The sequence below is a fragment of the Pan paniscus genome, chromosome 15 (genome assembly GCF_029289425.2).
Source record: "Pan paniscus chromosome 15, NHGRI_mPanPan1-v2.0_pri, whole genome shotgun sequence".
Classification (NCBI taxonomy): Eukaryota; Metazoa; Chordata; class Mammalia; order Primates; family Hominidae; genus Pan; species Pan paniscus.
In genome coordinates this window covers 36,292,993-36,315,664 of record NC_073264.2, presented here as the reverse complement: position 1 = coordinate 36,315,664, position 22,672 = coordinate 36,292,993, and the positions used below count along the sequence as shown (strand labels likewise).

At 40.4% G+C, this 22,672-nt stretch overlaps 2 protein-coding genes across 8 annotated transcripts in view; one reads left to right on the top strand and one right to left on the bottom strand.

Annotated features, from left to right (window-relative positions):
• The window catches only part of LOC100987236 (signal recognition particle subunit SRP54), a 99,400-nt gene extending 77,506 nt beyond the window's left edge, over positions 1–21,894 (bottom strand). The window contains exons 1-4 of one of the 3 annotated variants that reach the window (XM_003821192.6): positions 21,265–21,894; positions 7,714–7,824; positions 4,874–4,965; positions 3,502–3,586 (exon numbers count right to left, since the gene is read on the bottom strand). In XM_003821192.6, coding sequence (XP_003821240.1) covers positions 3,502–3,586; positions 4,874–4,965; positions 7,714–7,791 — 255 coding nt within the window. In that variant the 5' untranslated portion in view covers positions 7,792–7,824; positions 21,265–21,894. Of the gene's footprint in view, positions 1–3,501; positions 3,587–4,873; positions 4,966–7,713; positions 7,825–11,043; positions 11,548–21,264 lie in introns of those variants that run through there. The other 2 variants (XM_055097472.1, XM_055097471.1) reach the window with 2 other exon arrangements.
• Positions 21,895–21,900: 6 nt separating this feature from the next.
• The window catches only part of BAZ1A (bromodomain adjacent to zinc finger domain 1A), a 223,060-nt gene continuing 222,288 nt past the window's right edge, over positions 21,901–22,672 (top strand). For 2 of the 5 annotated variants that reach the window (XM_063596183.1, XM_063596186.1), the window contains exon 1: positions 21,919–22,056. The gene's annotated coding sequence lies outside the window, so the exon portion shown is untranslated. Of the gene's footprint in view, positions 22,057–22,672 lie in introns of all 5 variants that reach the window. The other 3 variants (XM_034937427.4, XM_063596184.1, XM_063596185.1) reach the window with 3 other exon arrangements.

Here is a 22,672-nt window from a genome sequence, read left to right as displayed (position 1 = left end):
TACATTAAAATCTGTGATTCCATCTTGCATTTTAAATGAATCTTATACTGGTAAATGATATTGTAACATCACGCACTAGCTATTCACAAAATATTGGTTCACTGAGTTAGGCAGATCTCTCGTCATTGACATATTTCACTATACATAATCAAAAAACTTTATTCATTAATATCAATACTGACCCTCATCAGAAAACTAAGTAGTGGGATACTGTCAAACTCATGATAGAGACAGATGATAGATACAAGTCCTTTTTATTTTTATTTTAGATGGAGTTTCGCTCTCGTGGCCTAGGCTGGGTGCAATGGTGTGATCTCAGCTCACTGCAACCTCTGCCTCCCAGGTTCAAGCCATTCTCCTGCCTCAGCCTCCCAAGTAGCTGGGATTACAGGCATGTGCCACTAGACATGGCTAATTTTTTTTTTTTTTAATTTAGTAGAGACGGAGTTTCACCATGTTGGTCAGGCTGGTCTCAAACTCCTGACCTCAGGTGATCCACCTGCCTCGGCCTGCCAAAGTACTGGGATTACAGGCATGCGCCACCATGCCTGGAAGCTTTATTTATTTATTTATTTATTTTGAGACAGGTCTCGCTCTGTCACCCAGGCTGGAGTGCAGTGGCGTGATCTCGGCTCACTGCAACCTCCACCTCCCGGATTCAAGCGATTCTCCCACCTTACCCTCCCGAGTAACTCGGTTTACAGGTGTAAGCCATCGTTCCCAGCTAATTTTTGTATTTTTTGTAGTGATGGGGTTTCACCATGTTGCTCAGGCTGGTCTCAAACTCCTGGGCTCAAAGAGTAGTAGTCCCAGCTACTAGGAGGCTCAGGTGTAGGGATCACCTGAGCCCAGGGAGGATGAGGCTGCAGCAAGCCATGATCACACCACTGCACTCCAGCCTGGGCAACAGAGTAAGACCCTGTCTCAAAAAAAAAAACCAAAAAAACCAAAAAAACCAAAAACAAATAAACAAAAAACATGGTGGTGCATGCCTGTAGTCCTAGCTTCTCTGGAAGCTGAGGAGAGAAGATCGCTTGAGCCCAGGAATTTGAGGCCGCAGTGAGCTCTGATCACGCCACTGCACTCTAGTTTGAATGACAGGGACTCTGTCTTCAAAAATAAATAAATAAATAAAGAGTCCAGAAACTACTAGTATCATCTGGTGCTACTGCCTTGATTCATACCAGGGAGTTTTACCTACCATTGTTTTCAGTGCAAATGTCAACATAGTACAAAAGTCAAATAATGTCTTAGTATTATGAAAATAATTTTGACCTTGCTTTGTACACCATTGCTCTAGACCATAAGCATCTGAGTATAAGAACCAGTCTTATTTATTTCTGCTATCAGCAGCATTTGGCATACTTCCTGAAATAAAGTAGGTACTCAATAAATGCTTCTTAATAAAGCACTTGATGCTCCAGAATTGCCTACAGTTACGAGCCCCTAACAATAAAAATTTCTGGCCAGGCAAAGTGGCTGACATGTGCAATCCTAACACTTTGGGAGGCCAAGGCAGGTGGATCACTTGAGGTCAGGAGATCAAGACCAGCTAGGGCAACATGGCAAAACCTTGTCTCTACAAAAAATGCAAAAACTAGCTGGGCGTGGTGGCATGTACCTGTAGCCCCAGCTACTTGGGGGGCACTGAGGCAGGAGGATTGTTTGAGCCCAGGAGGTTGAGGCTACAGTGAGCCATGATTGCACCACTACACTCCAGCCTGGGTAACAGAGTCAGACTGTCTCTTAAAAAAAAAAAAAAAAAAAAAAAAAAAAAAAAGGAGGCCAGGCACAGTGACTCATGGTTGAAGTCCCAGCACTTTGGGAGGCCAAGGCAGGCAGATCACTAGGTCAAGAGATAGAGACCATCCTGGCCAACATGGTGAAACCCCATCTCAACTAAAAATACAAAAAAAAATTAGCTGGGCGTGGTGGCACACACCTGTAATCCCAGCTACTTGGGAGGCTGAGGCAGGAGAATTGCTTGAACCTGGCAGGCAGAGGTTGCAGTGAGCAGAGATCATGCCATTGCACTTCAGCCTGAGTGACAGAGGGAGACTCAAAAAAAAAAAAGAAAATATTCAAACAATGTGGGGGAAAAATGATTGTAGAACTAGTGGGCATCTAATGCTCTAAAAATTTTTTTTGTTTGTTTGTTTTTTAAAGACAGGGTCTCACCCTCTCCCCCAGTCGGGAGTGCAGTGGCACAATCACGGCTCACTGCACTCCCGAACTCCTGGGCTCAAGCAATACTCCTGCCTCACCCTCCGGAGTAGCTGGAACTACAGATGTGCACCACCATGCCCGGCTAATTTTTGTATTTTTAGCAGAGATGGGGTTACACCATGTTGGCCAGGCTGGTCTCGAACGCCTGACCTCAGGTGGTTACCCGTCTCAGCCTCCCACAGTGCTGGGATTACAGATGTGAGCCACTGCACCCGGCCTGCACCAGCTATTTTTATCAATTTTTTTTTTTTTTTTAATAGAGACTGGTTCTCACTATGTTGCCCTGGTTGGTCTCAAACTCCTGGCCTCAAGCAATCCTCCCACCTCCGCCTCCCAAAGCACTGTGATTACAGGCATGAGCCACCATGCCTGGACTAAAATAATTTTTTTAACAGCTCCTTTCTTTTTTTTTTTCTACAACTGAGCCCATATATATTTTTTAAGCTCTAAGATTTTCACCATAATTTGCATGATCAGCAATAAGGTGAGGCAGGGCAACCGGCTATATTTACTATTTGAAAATAAAACTTTCACTAATTCAAAATTGCTCATAATCTAGGCAAGAATTGGGATACCTGGTCTTTGCAAAGGGAATTCCTTACACAACGAACAGTGTAGAAAAGAATACTTGCTATATGTGACTTTGCCATACAAAAGCAGGACCATCACTAGGCAAAACATGATAGTGAAAGAGGAAAAACTTAGGCCCTTCCATCAACAAATCTGTAGTGAAATTTCACTCATCGCATCTTGGCTTCGGCATTTTATGCAGGAATAGTACTAGCCTTCATATCTGCACTCAGAATTATGTATATTCAGTAAAGTCTACAATAAAAATAGGTCCTGGCCAGGTGCAGTGGTTCACACCTATAATCCCAGCACTTTGGGAGGCCGAAGCGGGCGGATCGCCTGAGGTCAGGAGTTCAAGACCAGCCTGACCCACATAGAGAAACCCCGTCTCTACTAAAAATACAGAATTAGCCGGGCATGGTGGTGCACGCCTGTAATCCCAGCTACTCGAGAGGCTGAGGCAGGAGAATTGCTTGAACCCAGGAGGCGGAGGTTGCACTCCAGCCTGGGCAACAAGAGCGAAACTCCTTCTCAAAAAAAAAAAAAAAAAAAAGTCCCTAAGAAAACTCAATAATCCTTTCATTAATATTTTAATACAGATGAATATTCCATAAAAAACATTTAAAAATTCTGAAATATTTGTAGTGCTAACGCGTTTTTATCCACTGAGTATAGAATCACAGCACAATCTTCATATACTTTTACCTTCACAAGTTCTTTAAATACAGCATGCTGAATCATTTTTCTTTTGTTAAGACCAGATGCCATCTCTTCAAGATCAATAGCAGACCTTTATGATGGTGGTTGGTGATTGGGGTGGGGAGGAGAAAATCAGTTAAGAAACTCTAAGAAAAAGAAGCTTCTGCTCCAAAGAATGTACAACGTTCAGTCATTCATATTAATAGTCTTCCAATTAACATGCATGTAATTACTACAGACTCGTAAGTCTATATCATAAAGAGTTTTCCCATGAAGTATTAGATGCAAGACTTTGGTTTTCAAGGATTACACTTGAAAGTATAAACATAAATTTGTCCTAATATTACCACAAAGAACTAGTTTTATTTACTTTTCTTGCAGCTTATATATTTTATATATCTTTACAACAGAAATCAGGACTACTTTCTCTATTTCTTTTCTTTCTTTCTTTTTTCTTTTTTTTTTGAGACAGTCTCACTATCAGCCAGGATGGAGTGCAGTGGCATGATCTCGGCTCACTGCAACCTCTGTCTCCCAGACTCAAGCAATTCTCCTGCCTCAGCCTCCTGAGTAGCTGGGATTACAGGCGTGTGCCACCATGCCCGGCTAATTTTTTGTATTTTTAGTAGAAACAGGGTTTCACCATGTTGGCCAGGCTGGTCTCGATCTCCTGACCTCGTGATCCACCCACCTCAGCCTCCCAAAGTGCTGGGATTACAGGCGTGAGCTACCGCGCCCGGCTACTTCCTCTATGTCTAAATGCTTAAATGCTGGTAGCCCCACAACTAATCTCAGTCTAACAATACAAGGAGAGATGTCTAAAGCATGGTAAGAGATAAGACTCAGGCAGTTAACTGAGCTACCTGTATTGCTCTGTGTGTCCTACCAACTCAGTGCCTCTCCCAATGAATATGATAACTGAGACCAAACACATTAATTCTTCATTCAAATATGAAACAGAGAAACCAAAAGGAGAACAAAAGAGAATACAGTCCTCCAATAATGAAGGTTGATTAAGATCATCTTAAGCCTAAAAAGAATAAAATGGCAGTACTTTTCTATGAAGAACCTGAATTGTTAAAAGGCTTTATATATTAAAATACTATACAGTATTTAATAAAATCCATCCAAATAAAAGACTAGTAAAATAGAAAAAAATATGTAATTAAATGAAAATCACATGTAGTTTATTCTTTGAACCATCATTATGGAAACGTACTACACATGCTCTCGCCCAACATATGAGCTCCAACACAGCACTTTTCCAGTGGTGCAGAGCAGAAATGATTCCTGATACAGCAAACACTTCTAGTTAGCACCTCTTTCCAGTAAACTCAACTCAACTGTGCCTGTGTTTTACCTGATTGATTTAACTTACTTAACATTTTCTCTTAGTTGCTTCACTAGTTTAATATTAACATCTGCTTCCAACAAAGCGGTACAGACTTCTTTTAGCATAGCATTCAATACCTGAAAATAAAGAAATAAATGAAATTTAAAGCACCCAATGTTTCATTTCAGTTCCATAAAAACAATTGTTGATCACTTACATAACCACAGCTTAGTAATACCACACTACTGGGTTTTTCAGTTAGTTCTTGGAGAGATAATTTTATTAAATGTTTAGTCATTTTGTCAAAATAAGAGACCCCATTTAGTTTTACACCCAAGTATTAATTACCACAATTTTATTCCTATATAAAAGTAATTATAGGCTGGGCATGGTGGCTCACGCCTGTAATCCCAACACTTTGGGAGGCAGAGGTGGGCAGACCACTTGAGGTCAGGAGTTCAAGAACAGCCTGGCCAACATGGCGAAACCTCATCTCTACTAAAAATAGAAAAATGAGCTGGGCATGGTGGCACGTGCCTGTGATCCCAGCTACTCAGGAGGCTGAGGCAGGAGAATCACTTGAACTCGGGAGGCGGAGGCTGCAGTGAGCCAAGATAGTGCCACTGCACTCCAGCCTGGGCGACAGAGTGAGACTTTGTCTCAAAAAAAAAAAAAAAACAAAAACACACACACACACACATACACACAAAGTAATAATAAAGACAATATTCAAGCCAAAAAAAAGTTACTACAAATAGATGTTGCCTTTGATGTTTTCTACTTTATTGAAGAGCTCCTGTCACTATTATGTAGTGGTATATAGTTACAATATTTGCTTTTCTTTTTTTTTTTTGGAACAGAGTTTCAGAGTTTCGCTCTTGTTGCCCAGGCTGGAGTGCAATGGCGTGATCTCGGCTCACTGCAACCTCCGCCTCCCAGATTCAAGAGATTCTCCTGTCTCAGCCTCCCTAGTAGCTGGGATTACAGGCGCCTGCCACCACGCCCAGCTAATTTTTTGTATTGTTAGTAGAGATGGAGTTTCACTATGTTGGCCAGGCTGGTCTCAAACTCCTGACCTCAGGTGATCCACCCGCCTCAGCCTCCCAGAGTGCTGGGATTACAGGTGTGAGCCACCACACCCGGCTTAATATTGCTTTTCTTAAAAACTGGACAATTATGGAAGTAAATGTGACAGAAGAAAGTTACCCAGTCTTGTCATTTTTACTTAGAGCAGCAGAATACAGGTGGAAAGGAGGCTACTCTCCATTAATAACCTATCATCATATGTTTGTTGAATTGCAAGGCACTGTAGTTAAAAGGTCATAAAATTAAAAGTCTTAAGAAAAGATGAGGCTTTAGCCACTCATGTATATAAAGTGCTCACACACTAGAATGTAAACTCTATGAGGGTAGGAATTTTAGTCTATTTTGTTCACCGCTGTATCTCTGGTGCCAGCAAAAATGTCTGCAAAAACATAGGCCCTCAAATATTTCTTGACTGTTCTCTCTCCTTCAACTCACTTCATATGCCCTACAGAGAGAGGCTTACCAGTTTTCTCTATCCCTCATTAAACGGGTCTGCTAAAATTCGAACTGATCTTTCACTAGAGGGCTTTCTCCTTGTTAATTAGCTAGCAGCACAGTATCAAGAACAGAGAAGCTGCCAATTTAAGCAACAGCTGTTACTCTACCTCCCACCAAGAACTCCTCCCCTGGTTTCCTTTCCTTTCTACTGTAAACACAAAGAACATAAGGGCTACACAACAGGGAAAACTGTTTGGAAAGTTGTTTTATATATTTGGAATTACAAGACCAAACAATGATTTAAGTTATGATTTATTTTTTAATAAGCAGTATTAGAAAAAGCCCTGTATGAGGAACTAGGAAAAAAAGGTTCTAATCCTGGTTCTTCCAAATAAATAATCACATGAAACTGACTTTGGTTCTGTTAAATAAGAGGCTGAACTAAATGATCTCTAAGATGGTCTCAAAATTATTTAATTCCGTTAGCTTAGTATTGAGATCAAATTCCATGTAAGAATTCTACATAAGTTTTCTAACCTCCAAGTTAGAAAGTTTATTTGAAACTTAAAACCATTTTCTATGGTAAATGCTATTTTTCCTATTTTATACACTAAGGAATCTAAGGTTTAGTTGCCCCAATTTACATCGTACAGCTGCTAAATAGCTACAGTGGGACTAACCAATGTCTTCTAACACCAAATTCAGTACTTTTCCATTGTTGATACAAAATATAAAGTATACTTGTGAACCACAGTCATCTTTTTCAATTAATAAACCACTAAGATACAATCTGTGGGGGACAAATGGAACAAAGAAATATCTTAAAATAATATAGCCGGGAAGAAAAGTATTTTAATATCATCTAAGGAGTGGCTTACAAAATCTCCAAAAAACTGAAGATTTCAAAGAAAATGAATCAAAACAGACAAGATGGAAATGCTAGCCTTTTATAAAAATGCTAAATAAAAGTCACAAAGAAAAGGACAGATAAGCACAGGCCTAGCCAAGAAGAAAGAAGCAGGGTAATGAAATTTTAGGTCTATATCAATAAAGAAAACAAAAGTACAGTTCCAGATTTAAGCCACTTTCAAAAGATAAAATATGTTATTTTTACATGTAAGTTAAGGTCAGTTTTTTTTGGATTTTTTTTTGGAAAATTCTTTATAGAAAGTTGAAGTAAATTTGAAGTTGTAGTTAATTTGTCAATAAAACACTACTTACTGTATCCACTTTTAGGCTTTTATCTACAAGTATTAAGTCTCCATCAAAATACATATAAATACAGGGATTATGAATAAGCCATCTTCCCAATGCTAGTGATAATATACAATCATATATATTTCATACAATATTTTACATACCTCTTCATTGATAATGGTGGCATTGCTCAACGAGCGTAATGCTGATGTTATTTTTCTTCCAAGGTCTGCTAGAACCATCTTGACAGCTTTAAGATGTACTTATGAAGAACTCTACAGCAGAAAAAAAATTAAGTGAGAATAATCAATTTCACTTCCCATGACTGAAGAGTTCTAAAGAGTATTTAAGTTCAAATTACTCTAGTGTTTAGATACTGTAAGATCACCTTCCATAGCCTCAACCTGTGCTTAAATACAGTGATGTCATAAAGATAAAACTGCTACTTGGTTATGATGCCTTATATTTGAATACTTAATTGGAATCTTGTATATGAATCAGCAAATTTAACATGTCAAATAACATACTTTGAGGAAATAATGACATAATCTCACATTAAATATGTTCTTTTTTTGGCACAATACTTATGAATAACTGAATTATGTATCATGCACATTTTTAAATTAAAAGAGGAGAAAAAGGTGAAATCTCCAGGAATACTGCCTAATTTCCCACATTAAAGGACTCTGCAAACTATTTTGATTCTTGCTCCTAAGCAAAAAAAGAAAAAAGGTTTTAATAACTTTTCTAGTACAAAAAAAGCAACTGTTCAGCTATCAGCTATATCGAAGCGCTATACTAAGTGATTCCACATACATTATTTCATTTTATTCTTCTAACCACAAAGGAAAGAGGTATTTTACTCTTTTTTTTTTTTTGAGACAGGGTCTCACTCTGTCACCCAAGCTGGAGTGCAGTGGTGTGATCACAGCTGACTGCAGCCTCAACTTCCTGGGCGCAGGAAATCCTCCTGCCTTAGCCCCCCAAGTAGCTGGGACCACAGGTGCATGCCACCATGCCCAGCTAATTTTTATTATCTGTAGAGACGGGGTCTCACTATGTTATGTTGCCAAGGCTAGTTCTCTTCCCATTTTAAACCTGTTTCTGATTCCAGGAAAACTCTAAAATAAAATAATGATTTAAGTTATCATTTATTATTAATAAGAATTATTAGAAAAAGCCCTTGATGAGGAACTGAAAATAAAATTCTGATCCTGGTTCTTCCAAAAAATAGTCACATGCAACAGACTTTCTGTTTCAGTTAACTAAGAGTCAAAAACACTTTCCAGCTCTAAAATCTTACTGTTTTATAAAAGTATTACATATTAGATGTACTTACTATTTGTAAGGATGCATGGGCTTATGGATGATAAACAAGCAAATATGATTTGTAGTCCCTGCCCTCAAGATGCTTACCTACTAGCTGGTAAGACAAGGCACACAAATGAACACTAAAATAAACACTAAGAGAGAATTCCTCCTGTCTGACTGCTAACAGGGACATCAGCTTTTCTTGCCTTCAAACTGAAACACTGGTTCTTTGTGGGTCTCAAGCCTTTGGATTAAAACTACATCAATGGCTCTCTGAGTTCTCAGGCCTTCAGATTCAGACTGGATCTACACCATGGGCTCTCCTGGGTCTCCAGCTTGCCAACTCATCCTACAGATCTTGAAACTTAAGTCTCCATAACGGCCTGAGCCAATTCCTTATAATAAATACATATCTTTATATCCATTTCTCCCTCTCTCTCTCTACACACACACACACACACACACACACACACACACACACACACACACACACCCCTTATTGATTCTGCTTCTCTGGAACAAGAAAAAAAAAAAAAAAAGGAAAAAAAAGGCCAGGTACAGTGGCTCATGTCTGTAATCCCAGCACTTTGGGAGGCCAAGGAAGGAGGATCACTTGGGCTCAGGAGTTGGAAACCAGCCTGGGCAACATAGCAGGCAGGACCTCAACTCTTTAAAAAAAAAAAAAAAAAAAGTAGCCAGGCATGGCGGCATGTGCCTGTAGTCCCAGCTACTCCGGAGGGTGAGGGGAGGATTGCTTGAGCCAAGGAGGTCATGATCACACCACTGCACTCCATCCAGCCTGGGTGACAGAGTGAGACTCTGTCTCCACAAAAAAAGAAAACAGAAAAGGAAGAATTTTAGACTAAGGCAGAGAGTATAGGCTTTATTGGAAAGACTTGAGTATGAATTTGGTCCTGAAATAAGAGTAGAATTTGAGTAAGTGGAGAAGACAAAAGGGAATTTGAGGAAGATGAAATAGCATAAGCAGAAATGGAGAGAGAGGTAAGTCTGGGACATACTTATGCCTTATATATGCACTGTACTTATGGATCACTGAGCATTATTTAGGGGACAGGAAACAAAACATTCTGCTTAGGACAGAGGTGTATACAGTTAGAAGGAAACAGAGATTTCAAAGGGCTCTAAAAACACGGTCTGGGGAATATCAATTTTCCAATACGAACAATATTAGCAGAAAAGGTAACTCTTCAAAACAACTGTTTTGGTAACCCTTCCAAACTAATGTAGTCTAATTTAGTCAACCAAGATTATCCAGACTAGATCCCTTCTACAGAATACACAGGAGATTAAAAATAAGAGAAACAGCAGCAGGCGTGGTGGCTCACGCCTGTAATCCCAGCACTTTGGGAGGCCGAGGTGGGTGGATCATCTGAGGTCAGGAGTTCGAGACCAGCCTGGCCAACATGGCAAAACCCTATCTCTACTAAAAATACAAAAAAAAAATTAGCTGGGCATGGTGGCAGGCACCTTTAATTCCAGCTACTCAGGAGGCTGAGGCAGGAGAATCGCTTGAAGATGGGAGGCAGAGGTTACAGTGAGCTGAGATCGCGCCATTGCACTCAGCCTGGGCAACAAGAGCGAAAGTCCGTATTAAAAAAAATAAATTTTGGGCCAGGTGCGGTGGCTCATGCCTGTAATCCCAGCACTTTGGGAGGCCGAGGCAGGCGGATCACCTGAGGTTGGGAGTTCGAGACCACCCTGACCAAAATGGAGAAACCCCGTCTCTACTAAAAATACAAAATTAGCCAGGTATGGTGGCACATGCCTGTAATGCCACCTACTTGGGAGGCTGAGACAGGTGAATCGCTTGAACCCGGGAGGTGGAGATTGCGGTGAGCTGGAGATCATGCCATTGCACTCCAGCCTGGGCAACAAGAGTGAAACTCCATCTCAATAAATAAATAAATTAATTAATTAATTTTAAGACAAACAGGAAGATGAAATAGCTGACTCATTCACCATAGAGAAAGTAAAGAGGTGAGAGGAATCATAAAAAGGCAGGAAGGGAAAATGCATTCGAGGACCTATCACTGGCAAACAGATATCCCAGGCTGAGCTATAAATTAAACACTACACTTTCACTCAAGTACAATTTGGTAATTTAGAACTTAAAAAAAACTTACTACCAATACTTGATGAAATTGAAAAAAAAAATTGCTTACCATAAGATTTTTTTACAATTACATTGTTACTTAACCTGAGAGCCAACCACCTCATGGAAAAGATCCAGGACTTTTTATTTCTTATGCCATACCCATTATACAAAATAATTATTGATCCTTAAATTAATATTCTTCATTTAAGAAATAAGATTCAGATGTTTCAGTTTATATCCTTCACCATGGTGGCACTGGGAGTGATAGAATCCTATTTATGACACCACAATTAACTTTTTTAGAGGTCATGTCATAAACAGATCATCTTTCATTTTAAAAAGCTATACTAAGCCAGGCATGGTGGCTTACGCCTATAATCCCAGCACTCTGGGAGGCCAAGGCAGGCAGATTGCTTGAGGTTGGGAGTTCAAGACCAGTCTAGCCAACATGGTGAAACCCCATCTCTACAAAATATACAAAACTTGGCCGGGTATGGTGGTGCACTCTGGTAGTCCCAGCTACTCAGGAGTCTGAGGCAGGAGAATCACTTGAACCCAGGAGGTGGAGGTTGCAATGAGCCGAGATCACATCACTGTACTCCAGCCTGGGAGACAGAGTGAGACTCCATCTCCAAATAAATAAATAAATAAATAAATAAGCCATACTAGTTAACTTTTTGGGGGGCAAACTTTAGGAAGTGTCTTTATTTTAATTTTTTTAATTAATTCATTTTAGATTCAGAGGGTACATGTGTATGTTTGTTACATTGGTATACTGTGTAATGGTGGGGACTGGACTTATACACACATGACCCAAATATTGAACCTTGAACCCAAGAGGTACTTTTTCAGTCCTCAGTCTCCTCCCAAACTCTCCCATTTTGGAATGGTCTGTGTCTACTACTTTCGTCTTTATGTCCATGTGTACCTATGTTTAGCTCTCACTTATAAGTGAGAACATGAGATACTTGATTTTCTGTTTCTGAATTAGTTCTCTTAGGATAATGGCCTCCTGCTCCATCCATGTTGCTGCAAAGGACATGATTTCATTCTTTTTATGGCTGCCTAGTAAATTCTTAAATATAAATCTAACTTTCCATGTTAACTGGTTGTTTTAAATTTAAAAATTTTAAAAACTTCTGTGAGGTTTTCCAATATACTTTTCCTTCTGCAAGTAGTTACTGGCAGTGTGTATTTTAAAACATTTTTGCCTTAAATTAAAAAAAATATATTTTATTATATAATACATGAATACATATAGTTTTAATATATAAAATAACAAAATCTGTCCGGGCCCAGTGACTCACGCCTGTAATCCCAGCACTTTGGGAGGCCAAGGTGGGTGGATCACCTGAAGTCAGGAGTTCAAGGCCAGCCTGGCCAACATGGCGAAACCCCATCTCTACTAAAAACACAAAAATTAGCCAGGCTTGGTGGCAGATGCCTGTAATCCCAGCTACTCGGGAGGCTGAGGCAGGAGAATCGCTTGAACCAGGAGGTGGAGGTTGCAGTGAGCCGAGATGGTGCCACTGCACTCCAGCCTGGATGACAAGAGCAAAACTCCGTCTTAAAACACAAAACACAAAAACAAAATAAAATCCTGCATTTCAGTAGAGGAGTAAGAACATCTAATAATACCTTTAACTTACAGTGTTTCCTCTACAATGTCCAAGGATGATGTGTTCCTGAAAACTCCGTGTTAGAATTTTGCTTAAAATCTCAATGACTTCCATTGCACACAGATGTAAAGTCCTCAGAATGGACTGTAAGGCCCCCTCCACCCCCCACCCCCAACACACACGCATGACTGATTTTAATCATACTGACCTCCTTGCTATTGCTGCTACACATTTCCACCTCAGTGTCTCGGTACTAGCCAGCATGCTCTTCCTCTGCTTGACAACATAACTCCCTCCCTCATTTCCTTCAGATTTGTCCAGATGCCATTTCTCAATGAGGTCTTCCCTAATCACTTATTTAAAACTGCAACCCTCTTCCCTTTATTTTTTCCTATTGTTCTATTATCAACTGACATATGGCTTATTTATATTATTTGTCATCTATAATCTCACTATTGAAATGTAAGCTGTGGCCAGGTGTGGTGGCTCATGCCTGTAATCCCAGCACTTTGGGAGGCCGAGGTGAGTGGATTGCCTGAGGTCAGGAGTTCGAGATCAGCCTGGCCAACATAGTGAAACCCCATCTCTACTGAAAATACAAAAATTAGCCAGGCGTGGTGGCAGATGCCTGTAATCCCAGGTACTCAGAAGGCTGAGGCATGAGAATCGCTTGAACCCAGGAGGTGGAGGTTACAGTGAGCCCAGATCGTGCCACTCACTGCACTCCAGCCTGGGTGAAAGAGCAAAACTCCATCTCAACAACAACAACAACAACAAAAAAAAAAAGAAAAGAAAAGAAAAGAAATTTAACCTGCACGAGGGCAGGGATTTTTGCCTCTTTTGCTTTCTCCTGTGAGCTCACTGCTTTATCTATCCTCAGCCTTATACAGTAAATCCTTAATAAAAATGAACATTATGAATGAATGAAATGATGTATTTAAGGCCTTAGGGAAAAAGCGAGACCAGAGAACTAAAGTCATGAAAGGCACTGCAAATATCTTTAAAAGCCACTAAAATAAATCAATGAAGATAATATGATGAATCAAAAGAAAAACAATAACTTGGGTAATTTATACTGTACATTAAATATATTTATTTGTCATTACTTATAATTCTTCTTCAGAATTTCCCTGCCATGCATTTCCAACAAGATACTTAAAAATTAACCTCACCTTGTTCTAATATGTACACTAAAGTGAAAAATACCTTTTGTATGTTAATAGCTAAGCCTAAATCTCAGGTTGGAGTAATCTACAATTCAAGTACACTCTCAAGATTCTCTTGCCTAACTAAAACGATTTATAGAAATAAATCTGTATATGCTAGAATTTCACAAAAGAAGAATCTCTACTTAGATGGGGCTTTTAGAAAGGTAAGAGATTACCACACAGTACTTTCTTACAGTTGAACATCTATTATCTCATTTCACTCTTACAACGATTTTATGATATAAGCAGGATAGGGAATAGAACAGCCGTTCCCTGCCAAAAAAAAGCAAAATGACTTCCCATAGTCCTTTGGCTAGAGTATGAATGAAGCTTTAAATTATAGGGTTGAATACACCTGCTGGAAACTGCAAGGACAAATTTTGCTGCTATGCTATAATAGAAGAAATCACATTTTAATCATATTTAAAGATGTATATTCCTCTTTGTGGAGGAGTAATTGCAACGTTCAGAAAGAAATGATAACTATCACTGCAATCAGACCAGTACATACAAGGACTGATCCTGGCTCGAGTCACAGGGTCTTCTAACTGGGGTCTGACTAGGATTTGGATAGTAAGCAATAGAAACAGGCTGAAGTTTGGGGTGCCCTAAGTAAGGCAAGCACAGGGCCAAGTATCACACTTACTTGCTGCAGTGTGAAGTACTAGAAAGAGCATAGATTTTGGAGTCTGACAGACTTAGATTCAAATCCTAGCTCTGTTACATACTGGCTGTGTTGCTTTGGGCAAGTTACTTAATCTCTCTGAGCCTCACTTTCCTCACTTGCAAAATGAAGATACCATTACCAAGGTAGTTACCCTGAAGGGCTGTTGTGAGGATTAAATGAGACAATACATATAAAGCTGTCTTCAAAAACCTAGCATATTAACTATTAACTTCCTTTCTTTTTTTAATGATACCAACTATCTCTCTCTGTATTATATGGAGTGTAAGTAAGCTGGAAATTTTCTGAACAATCTTACAGAAGTGTCTGTCCCATCATTCAGGAACCACTCCTGGAATCTTTAAAATTTAGTGGCAATTACAACTGCCAGATTATTATTCAACAGAAGCTGCAGTGTCCAAAAACCCACCTTTCTCTACATAAACAATTATAAATATTCCTGCCAGATTTGCCTGATCTGAGATTATATAAACAGAGTCTAATGATTAGCTATGTCAAATCCTATTACAACATAATCCCTACAAAAAAGTTCTTTTTTTTTTTTGAGACAGAGTTTTGCTCTTGTTGCCCAGGCTGGAGTGCAATGGGGCAATCTCAGCTCACTGCAACCTCCCGAGCAGCTAGGATTACAGGTGCCCACCACCACGCCCAGGTAATTTTTTGTATTTTTAGTAGAGACAGGGTTTCACCATGTTGGTCAGGCTGGTCTTGAACTCCTGACCTCAGGTGATCCACCCACCGTGGCCTCCCAAAGTGCTCGGATTACAGACAGGCATGAGCCACTGCGCCTGGCCAAAAGTCCTTTCTTCTAAGTCCTTGTCAATGACTTTTTGAATCAATATTAGCCTCAAAAACTAAATATACTTAGAAAAATTACTTCTACATAGTACAGTCAGCCTTCTGTATCTGGGGCTTCACAACCATGGATTCAACCAATTACAAATCAAAACATTCAGAAAAAAAATTGTGTCTCTAGTGAACATGTACAGACTTTTCTTGTCATTATTCCCTAAACAATACAGTATAACAAGTATTTTCTTAAGGATATAAATATGGTATAACAACTATTTACATTTTGTATTAGGTATTGATCTAGAGATGCTTTAAAGTATATGGAAGGATGTGCATAGGTCATATGCAAATACTACACCATTTTACATCAGGGACTTGAGCATCCTCTGATTTTGGTCCTGGAATCAATCCCCCCCAGATAGCAAGAGACAACTGTATACTTTTCTATAAAGCAGTCAAAGGCTAATAACCAGTATTTGCTTTTCTGACTTTAATACTAAATATTTTTCTTAATTCTGCACAGCATATGTGTTCATAGTCTAGGACCACAGAAAAGTAAATTTAGTTAACAAAATGGCCTATAGGTATTGTATTTAGTAAAATATATACATTATATATATATGTTATATATATATATATTTTTTTTTTGAGATGGAGTCTCACTCTGTCGCCAGGCTGGAGTGCAGTGGTGTGATCTCAGCTCACTGCAACCTCCACCTCCTGGGTTCAAGAGATTCTCCTGCCTCAGCTTTCTGAGTAGCTGGGACTACAGGCGCATGCCACCACACCCACCTAATTTTTGTATTTTTAGTAGAGACGGGGTTTCACCATGTTGGCCAGGATGGTCTCGACCTCTTGACCTCGTGATCCACCCACCTTAGCCTCCCAAAGTGCTAGGATTACAGGCGTGAACCACCGCACCCAGCTTAGTGAAATATGTTTTAATGACTAATTTTACAATGTTAATTATGACTTTCAAATTTAGGAATTGTTTTTCATGCTGAATCTACTTATTCCCCAAGGAAATAATTCACCTTTATGTTCTGTGATTACAAAATGATGTATCTTCACTGTAAAAGTTAAAACATTACAGAAATATTTAAGGTAGAAAATATAATTCCCCTAATTCTACCCACTCCCATACCATGGTAACAACCAATAATAATCTGGTATATATTAATATGGATTGTATTTTCTAGGTATATTAATTTAAGCAAGGTTTCCCAAGAATTTATGGTTTTGGCGGGGAGTAAAGAGGGGAGCAAAAATTAGGAAAATTCTTTTGTAAAATATGCTTGCTAATGCTAAAAACAGGCTTAAATGCAAAAGGCAGACTACAAAACTGCATATGTAGTATAATCCATATTTTGTTAAACACAGTCTAAAAACAAGTATTAAAAAATATTAGCCATCAGGGAATTGTAAATCAAAATCTTAATGAGATATCATCCAAATACTTGTACATGAATGGTCAGAGCAGCATTATTCATAATAGCCAAAAAGTAGAAACAACCCAAATATCCTTCAACTTATGAACGGATAAGTAAAATGTAGAATAAAATACAAAGGTATATCAGTAGGCAATAAAAAGAAATGAAGTACTGAACATATGCCACAACATGGATTAATCTTCGAAACATAAGTGAAAAAACCCAGTCACAAAAGACCACATATTATGGTTCCATATGAATTGTTCAGAATACATAAATCTACAGAGACAGAAAGTGGATTAATAGTTGCTTAGGGCTCAGGAGATGGAGTAAAATAGGGAATGATTGCTAATAGGTATGGGGTTTCTTCATGGGATAATAAAAATGTACGAAAATTGATTATGGTGATAGTTGCACAACTTTCTAAATACACTATAATCCTTTCAATTGTACACTTTAGGTGAACTGTGTAAGAATTATGTGTGTGTGTGTGTGTGTGTGTATATATATATATATTTTTTTTTTTTTTTTTTTCAGACGTCGTGTCTCTCTGTCACCCAGGCTAGAGTGCAGTGGCAAGATCTCGGCTCACTGCAACATCTGCCTTCTGGGTTCAAGCGATTCTCCTGCCTCAGCCTCCCGTGTAGCTGGGACTACATGGAGTGCCACCATGCTCGGCTAATTTTTTGTATTTTTAGTAGAGATGGGGTTTCACCTTATTAGCCAGGATGGTCTGGATCTCCTGACCTTGTGATCTGCCTGCCTTGGCCTCCCAAAGTGTTGGGACAGGCTTGAGCCACCGCACCCAGCCAACAATTATATTTTAATAAACTGTTAAAATAACATTTGTTATCTCTGGATGATGAATAACTAGCAATTTTTTTTTTTTTTGAGACAGAGTCTCACTCTGTGCCCACTGGAGTGCAGTGGCACAATCTCGGCTCACTGCAACCTCTGCCCTCCGAGTTCAAGCGATTCTCCTGCCTTGGCCTCCCAAGTAGCTGGGATTACAGGCGCCTGCCACCACACCCGGCTAATTTTTTATATTTGTAGTAGAGATGGGTTTTCACTATCTTGGCCAGGCTGGTCTTGAACTCCTGACATCATGATCCACCCGCCTCAGCCTCCCAAAGTGCTGGGATTACAGGCGTGAGCCACCGCGCCCAGCAATTTTTATTTTCTTATATCTTTTTCTAATTTCCAATTTTTTAGTAATGACTGAGAACATTATTTTTTAAGTCAAGGGAAAATTATTTTCCAAACGCTCCTTGTGAGAATTAGAGTGCAACTAGTCAACAGACTAGAGGTTGGGATGGAGCTGCCACTTGTATTCATTTACTCATTCATTAAACACCTACTATGTACTCCAGAAATTGTCCCAGCATGAGAGAAGTTCTAATTCCTAATCAAATATAACAGTTTAACACAAGACTCCCTTCAAAAGATAAATTATGCATCATACCACCTCTGTCTTAACTTAGCACCAAAGATTATATTCAATTATATCAAGAAGTATCAAGCAACTTTCTCTTCATTAAAGTAATTGTTTTTCAAATTTTAAAACTCATTTTATGTAAAATAATATCACAGCACCAATTCGTACTTTTGCAGCAAAAAAGGTATACCAAAAAAAGTCAATTAGCAACAAGAGGTAATAACTCAGGAACACTGGGAATCATTTCTTTACGATACTTTCTGGCTATGAGGTCAACCATAAAAAGAATCTTTACATAAAATGCTACCAAGAAGAAAATTAAAACGAAAATCAAAAGAATTCCTTGGAAAGTTGGCCTTAACATTGAAAAGAAAAAGGAAAAGTGAAAAATAAAAAAGGAAAAGGAGGGATAAGAGGCATATGCTCAAGCAATGGGTTATTTCAATGACATTTAGATAATGCCTATCAGTAAAAATTAAATGCGCAATCAGACTCTCCAGAGATAGTAAGGTAAAAAAGTTTTAGGGGGAGTAGCTTCATCTATATTCTTAATCTGGAGTGCAAAACAAGACATTTATGTTTTGAAAACTTTCACTAGCTATATTGATGTGCAGCAAGGGTTCATAATCACTATATTAGGTATTTAATAACGTGTCCCAAAGAAAACAACAGAATGAGAAATCTGTTCTATACCTTAGAAACATCTTTAGATACAGTGTAACAAATACATTGGAGGGAAAAAACTGAAGAGCCAGGACACTACATGCACTACCCATACTCCATAAGGCTAGTTGAGACAAGATGTGGCCTTGAACTAGAGAAAAAGACACTAGGGTTAAGGGCTAATTCATGAAGCAGAATCTAATGACCAAATGGTTATGGCAAGCGAAGGAAAAAAGAGGCAAAAATGATTCCAATATCTCTAGTTTTTATAACCAGATGGCTAGTGATGCCATTAACCAATGAATGGAAGGCAAAAAGGGAAGGTGGTTTGAAAGTCAGAAAGAGGAGTTAATAGAGAAGAGGTCAAAGGGACTTAATGTATTATTTTTAATGTTTCACTTTTTATGAAGGATGTGTACATAGATGTTCATTTCATTATCCCTCCAACTAGCTGGGACTACAGGCGGCGCCACTAAGCCCGGCTAATTTTTGTCTCTTTTGTTGAGACAGGGAGTTTCGCCATGTTACCCAAGCTGGTCTCCAACTCTTGAGCTAAAGCAATCTGCCAGCCTCAGCCTCCCAAAGTATTGGGATTACAGGCGTGAGCCATTGCTCACAGCCCTTATAATCCTCTTAAAAATTTAACCTACTTGTATCACAAAATTCAACCAGAGGTCAAAACTCAAAAACGCACTGACAATCACTGCTTTTATACACTTTCGTATGCATGACATATGTCATAGTGAAAAAAAAAAAAAGGAAGGTGAAGACAGTGCATTTGGTTTTGGACCTAATGAGTTTGCAAGTTTTAGGGGAAAGTACAGAACTATCAACTCATGAGATGGAGGCTAAAGAATAAGGTTTAGGCAGGGCATGGTGGCTCACACCTGTAATCCCAGCACTTTGGGAGGCCGAAGCAGGCGGATCACTTCAGGTCAGGAGTTCAAGACCAACCTGGCCAACATGGTGGAACCCCATCTCTACTAAAAACACAAAAATTAGCTGGGCGTGGTGGCGGGCACCTGTAATCCCAGCTACTCGGAAGGCTGAAGCAGGAGAATCGCTTGAACCTGGGAGGCGGAGGTTGCAGTGAGCCGAGATGGTGCCTCGGTACTCCAGTCTGGGCGACAGAGCAAATAAGGTTTGGAAAAGAACAAGGTTTGGAAATGAAAAGAATAAGGTTTGGACATGGTTGGCATATAGGGACAATGCCATGGAAGCAAGCGAGAAGCCTCGAGGAGAGCCTGTGGAAGACCATTTGGGTTATAGCAATGACTGAGGGCCAACTAAAAGGACGGCGTTAACCAAGACTGAAAATAACCAAAGGGATAGAAGCTTTTACTAATTCCCTTTCCCTTTCTCCATGGCACATAGGAGAAAATCAATTTTTAAAAAGCTACATTTATGGTTATCTTACTGTAATCCTGTGGCAGGTCCAGAATTTCCAAATAGATGGGGACAGAGGAGTAATCTGGAAGGAAGACTTGAAGATGCTTTTGCATAGTACTCTATATTAAGGTAGAAAATACCAGTTGGCCATATCAAAAAACTGAGAAAAAGCGATTTGAGGGAAATATTTCCCTCCCCTTTGGCACCACGATTGCTGTGTTCTAGGCACTAAACCAAACCAAACCTCTTACCTAATCTCCTTTCTTCCTCATAACAAGCCTATTAAGTAGATGAGGAAATTGAGGCTAGATTGGAATAGAAACTGGCTCAGGGTCACAAAGCACCTAAGGAGCACTTTAGCTCTCCCACAGCTTTCTACAGCTCTTTATATGTAACTAGTGTTTCTCATTACCCATCTTGATATAATGTGTATTTATGTGCGTTAGCTTCTCAATGGCAGAGTTAGTGTTATTCATTTCTGTATCCTTGTAGCCAAGAACAAGTATATATTTTGTTAAATTAAGCATGTGAAAGAATCAGGTGAGGATAGCATGAAGAAAGGCAGCAGGGGAAAGTTTCAAGAAATGGATGGTCAGCAGCGTCAAATGGTACAGAGAGAGCTATCAGTTTATCTTAAATCATCACTGGCATTCAACTGATATTCCATATTCGTTTATTGAACGTCTACTACACGCAGGACATTGTGTTAAGCACTACAAACACATAGGAAAAATAAAAGTCTCGTACAAGTAAAAGGATTTTCGGGGAAGTAGCCTCATCTAAATTCTTGATCCGGAAAGCAAAACGAAGAGTCAGGCCTGCAACTGCCTACATCTTATTTGGCTCAGGTAAATCGGAAGACAACTCAAAAGGGTCACAGCGCATCTTTAATAAAACTTCTCATGGAAGACAAGAGATAAAGAAGAGCCACAGAAACTCAGTCTCGGTAACGATGGCCGGTGGCCACGGAGGCCGACTTCTCCCAGAGTCTCTCGCCTCCTGAGCAGCGCTGGGGCTGCCCCTAGCTGCCCCTCCGTAGTCTGGGGCGGGAAAAAACAGACACTTACCGCAAAAGACACCGGTAAAGCCGTGGCCCTGAGGGGCCGGGAATTCCTTAGCGAGGCCCCACGCCGTCGGAAGAAACCCAAGAAAGCTGGGAGCAGACAGACAGGTATGGCCCCACAACCCAACTTCCCGAACTAGATAAAGTAGGGTCCCAACGCCCAGCACCGCGTCGCCAACTCCCACCAGCTGGAAGACCAACGGAGTGCCAGCGAACCTTCCGCCCAATGAGGAAACGTCACCACTCCGCGTAGTCCAGCCTTTCTATAGGAGGATCCACTTCCGCTTCCGGGGCACACCGCCGCGTTCCTTCTACGCGGCTACTGAAACAGTTTAGATATTTACTTGCTTACACTGGTTTTTGGTTTCAGTTTCCTACCGCTGAATAACTGCAGGAGTAAAGTTAGTGGTAAAATAGGAGGCTGTCTAGGGACGTGATTTCGGGGAAGAAGTCAGGCCTCGACGAGCCACCTTAAGAAAAGTGACTAGGCGGAGCACTCCCAGCTAAGAGCGGAAAGATCAGAGATGGAGTTGTGACTGAAGGCAGGGATCCCCGGGCGCACGTGAGACCTCCGTAGAGGGGCGGGGCTTAGGGCTTTGCAGACTGGAGGCTTGTTCCGCGGAGGGTGGGGCGGTCTCTGCTTGCGCATGCGCAATGCCAGCCAGTGCCTGCGCGGCTTGCTCCTGCAAGGTAAAATTTCCCACTTCGAGGCAGGCGTTGATGCTGCGGCCGTTTCGCACTGTGGCTCCTGCCGACCGCCAGGCGCTGCTACAGTGGATGCGAACTACCCGTAAGTGTAAGTGACCAGAGCTAGAGGCAGGCGGTGGGGGCAAGGATATGCTGCAGGCGCTGACTTTGAGGACTTAGGCGGGGTGAAGCCAACAGCCTTCTTTGGGATCGTTGTGCTGGTCTCTGCTCTCTTGGGGGGTAAATTGACCAGGGCTCAGAGTGCTCTAACGGAAAAGCGAGTTAGTTGCTTGCCACACGTACAGACCAATTAACAAGAGCGAGCCCTGGTATACAAGAAGAGGGATTTTATTTCCGAAGCCAGCCCGCTTCGCCTTTGGAGCAAAAAAGCGGGCATTTTATAAGGTACAAGAGGAAATGAGCAAGAGGTCCCTGCTAGCTGGTGCCTTATCTACCGGGTAGTTGAGTTGGTGCCTTTCTGAGCAGAAATAAGTTGTAAAAGTGGCCAAGTGGGCATGCTTTCTGCTTACCCTTCTGAGGCGACCGCCTGGCGGTGGGAGTTGCGTCTTGGATCTCGTAGATGAATTTGCTCTGTAGAGAGTGGTCTGGTGAGGGGAGTTGAGAGGTTATTTTGCAGTTCAAAAAGTGCTAAGTGGGAAGTGTAGTGGGGGGGGGAAGAGGGGAAAAAATAAACTATCTCTTGGAAAAGGGGGGTAATCGGATAC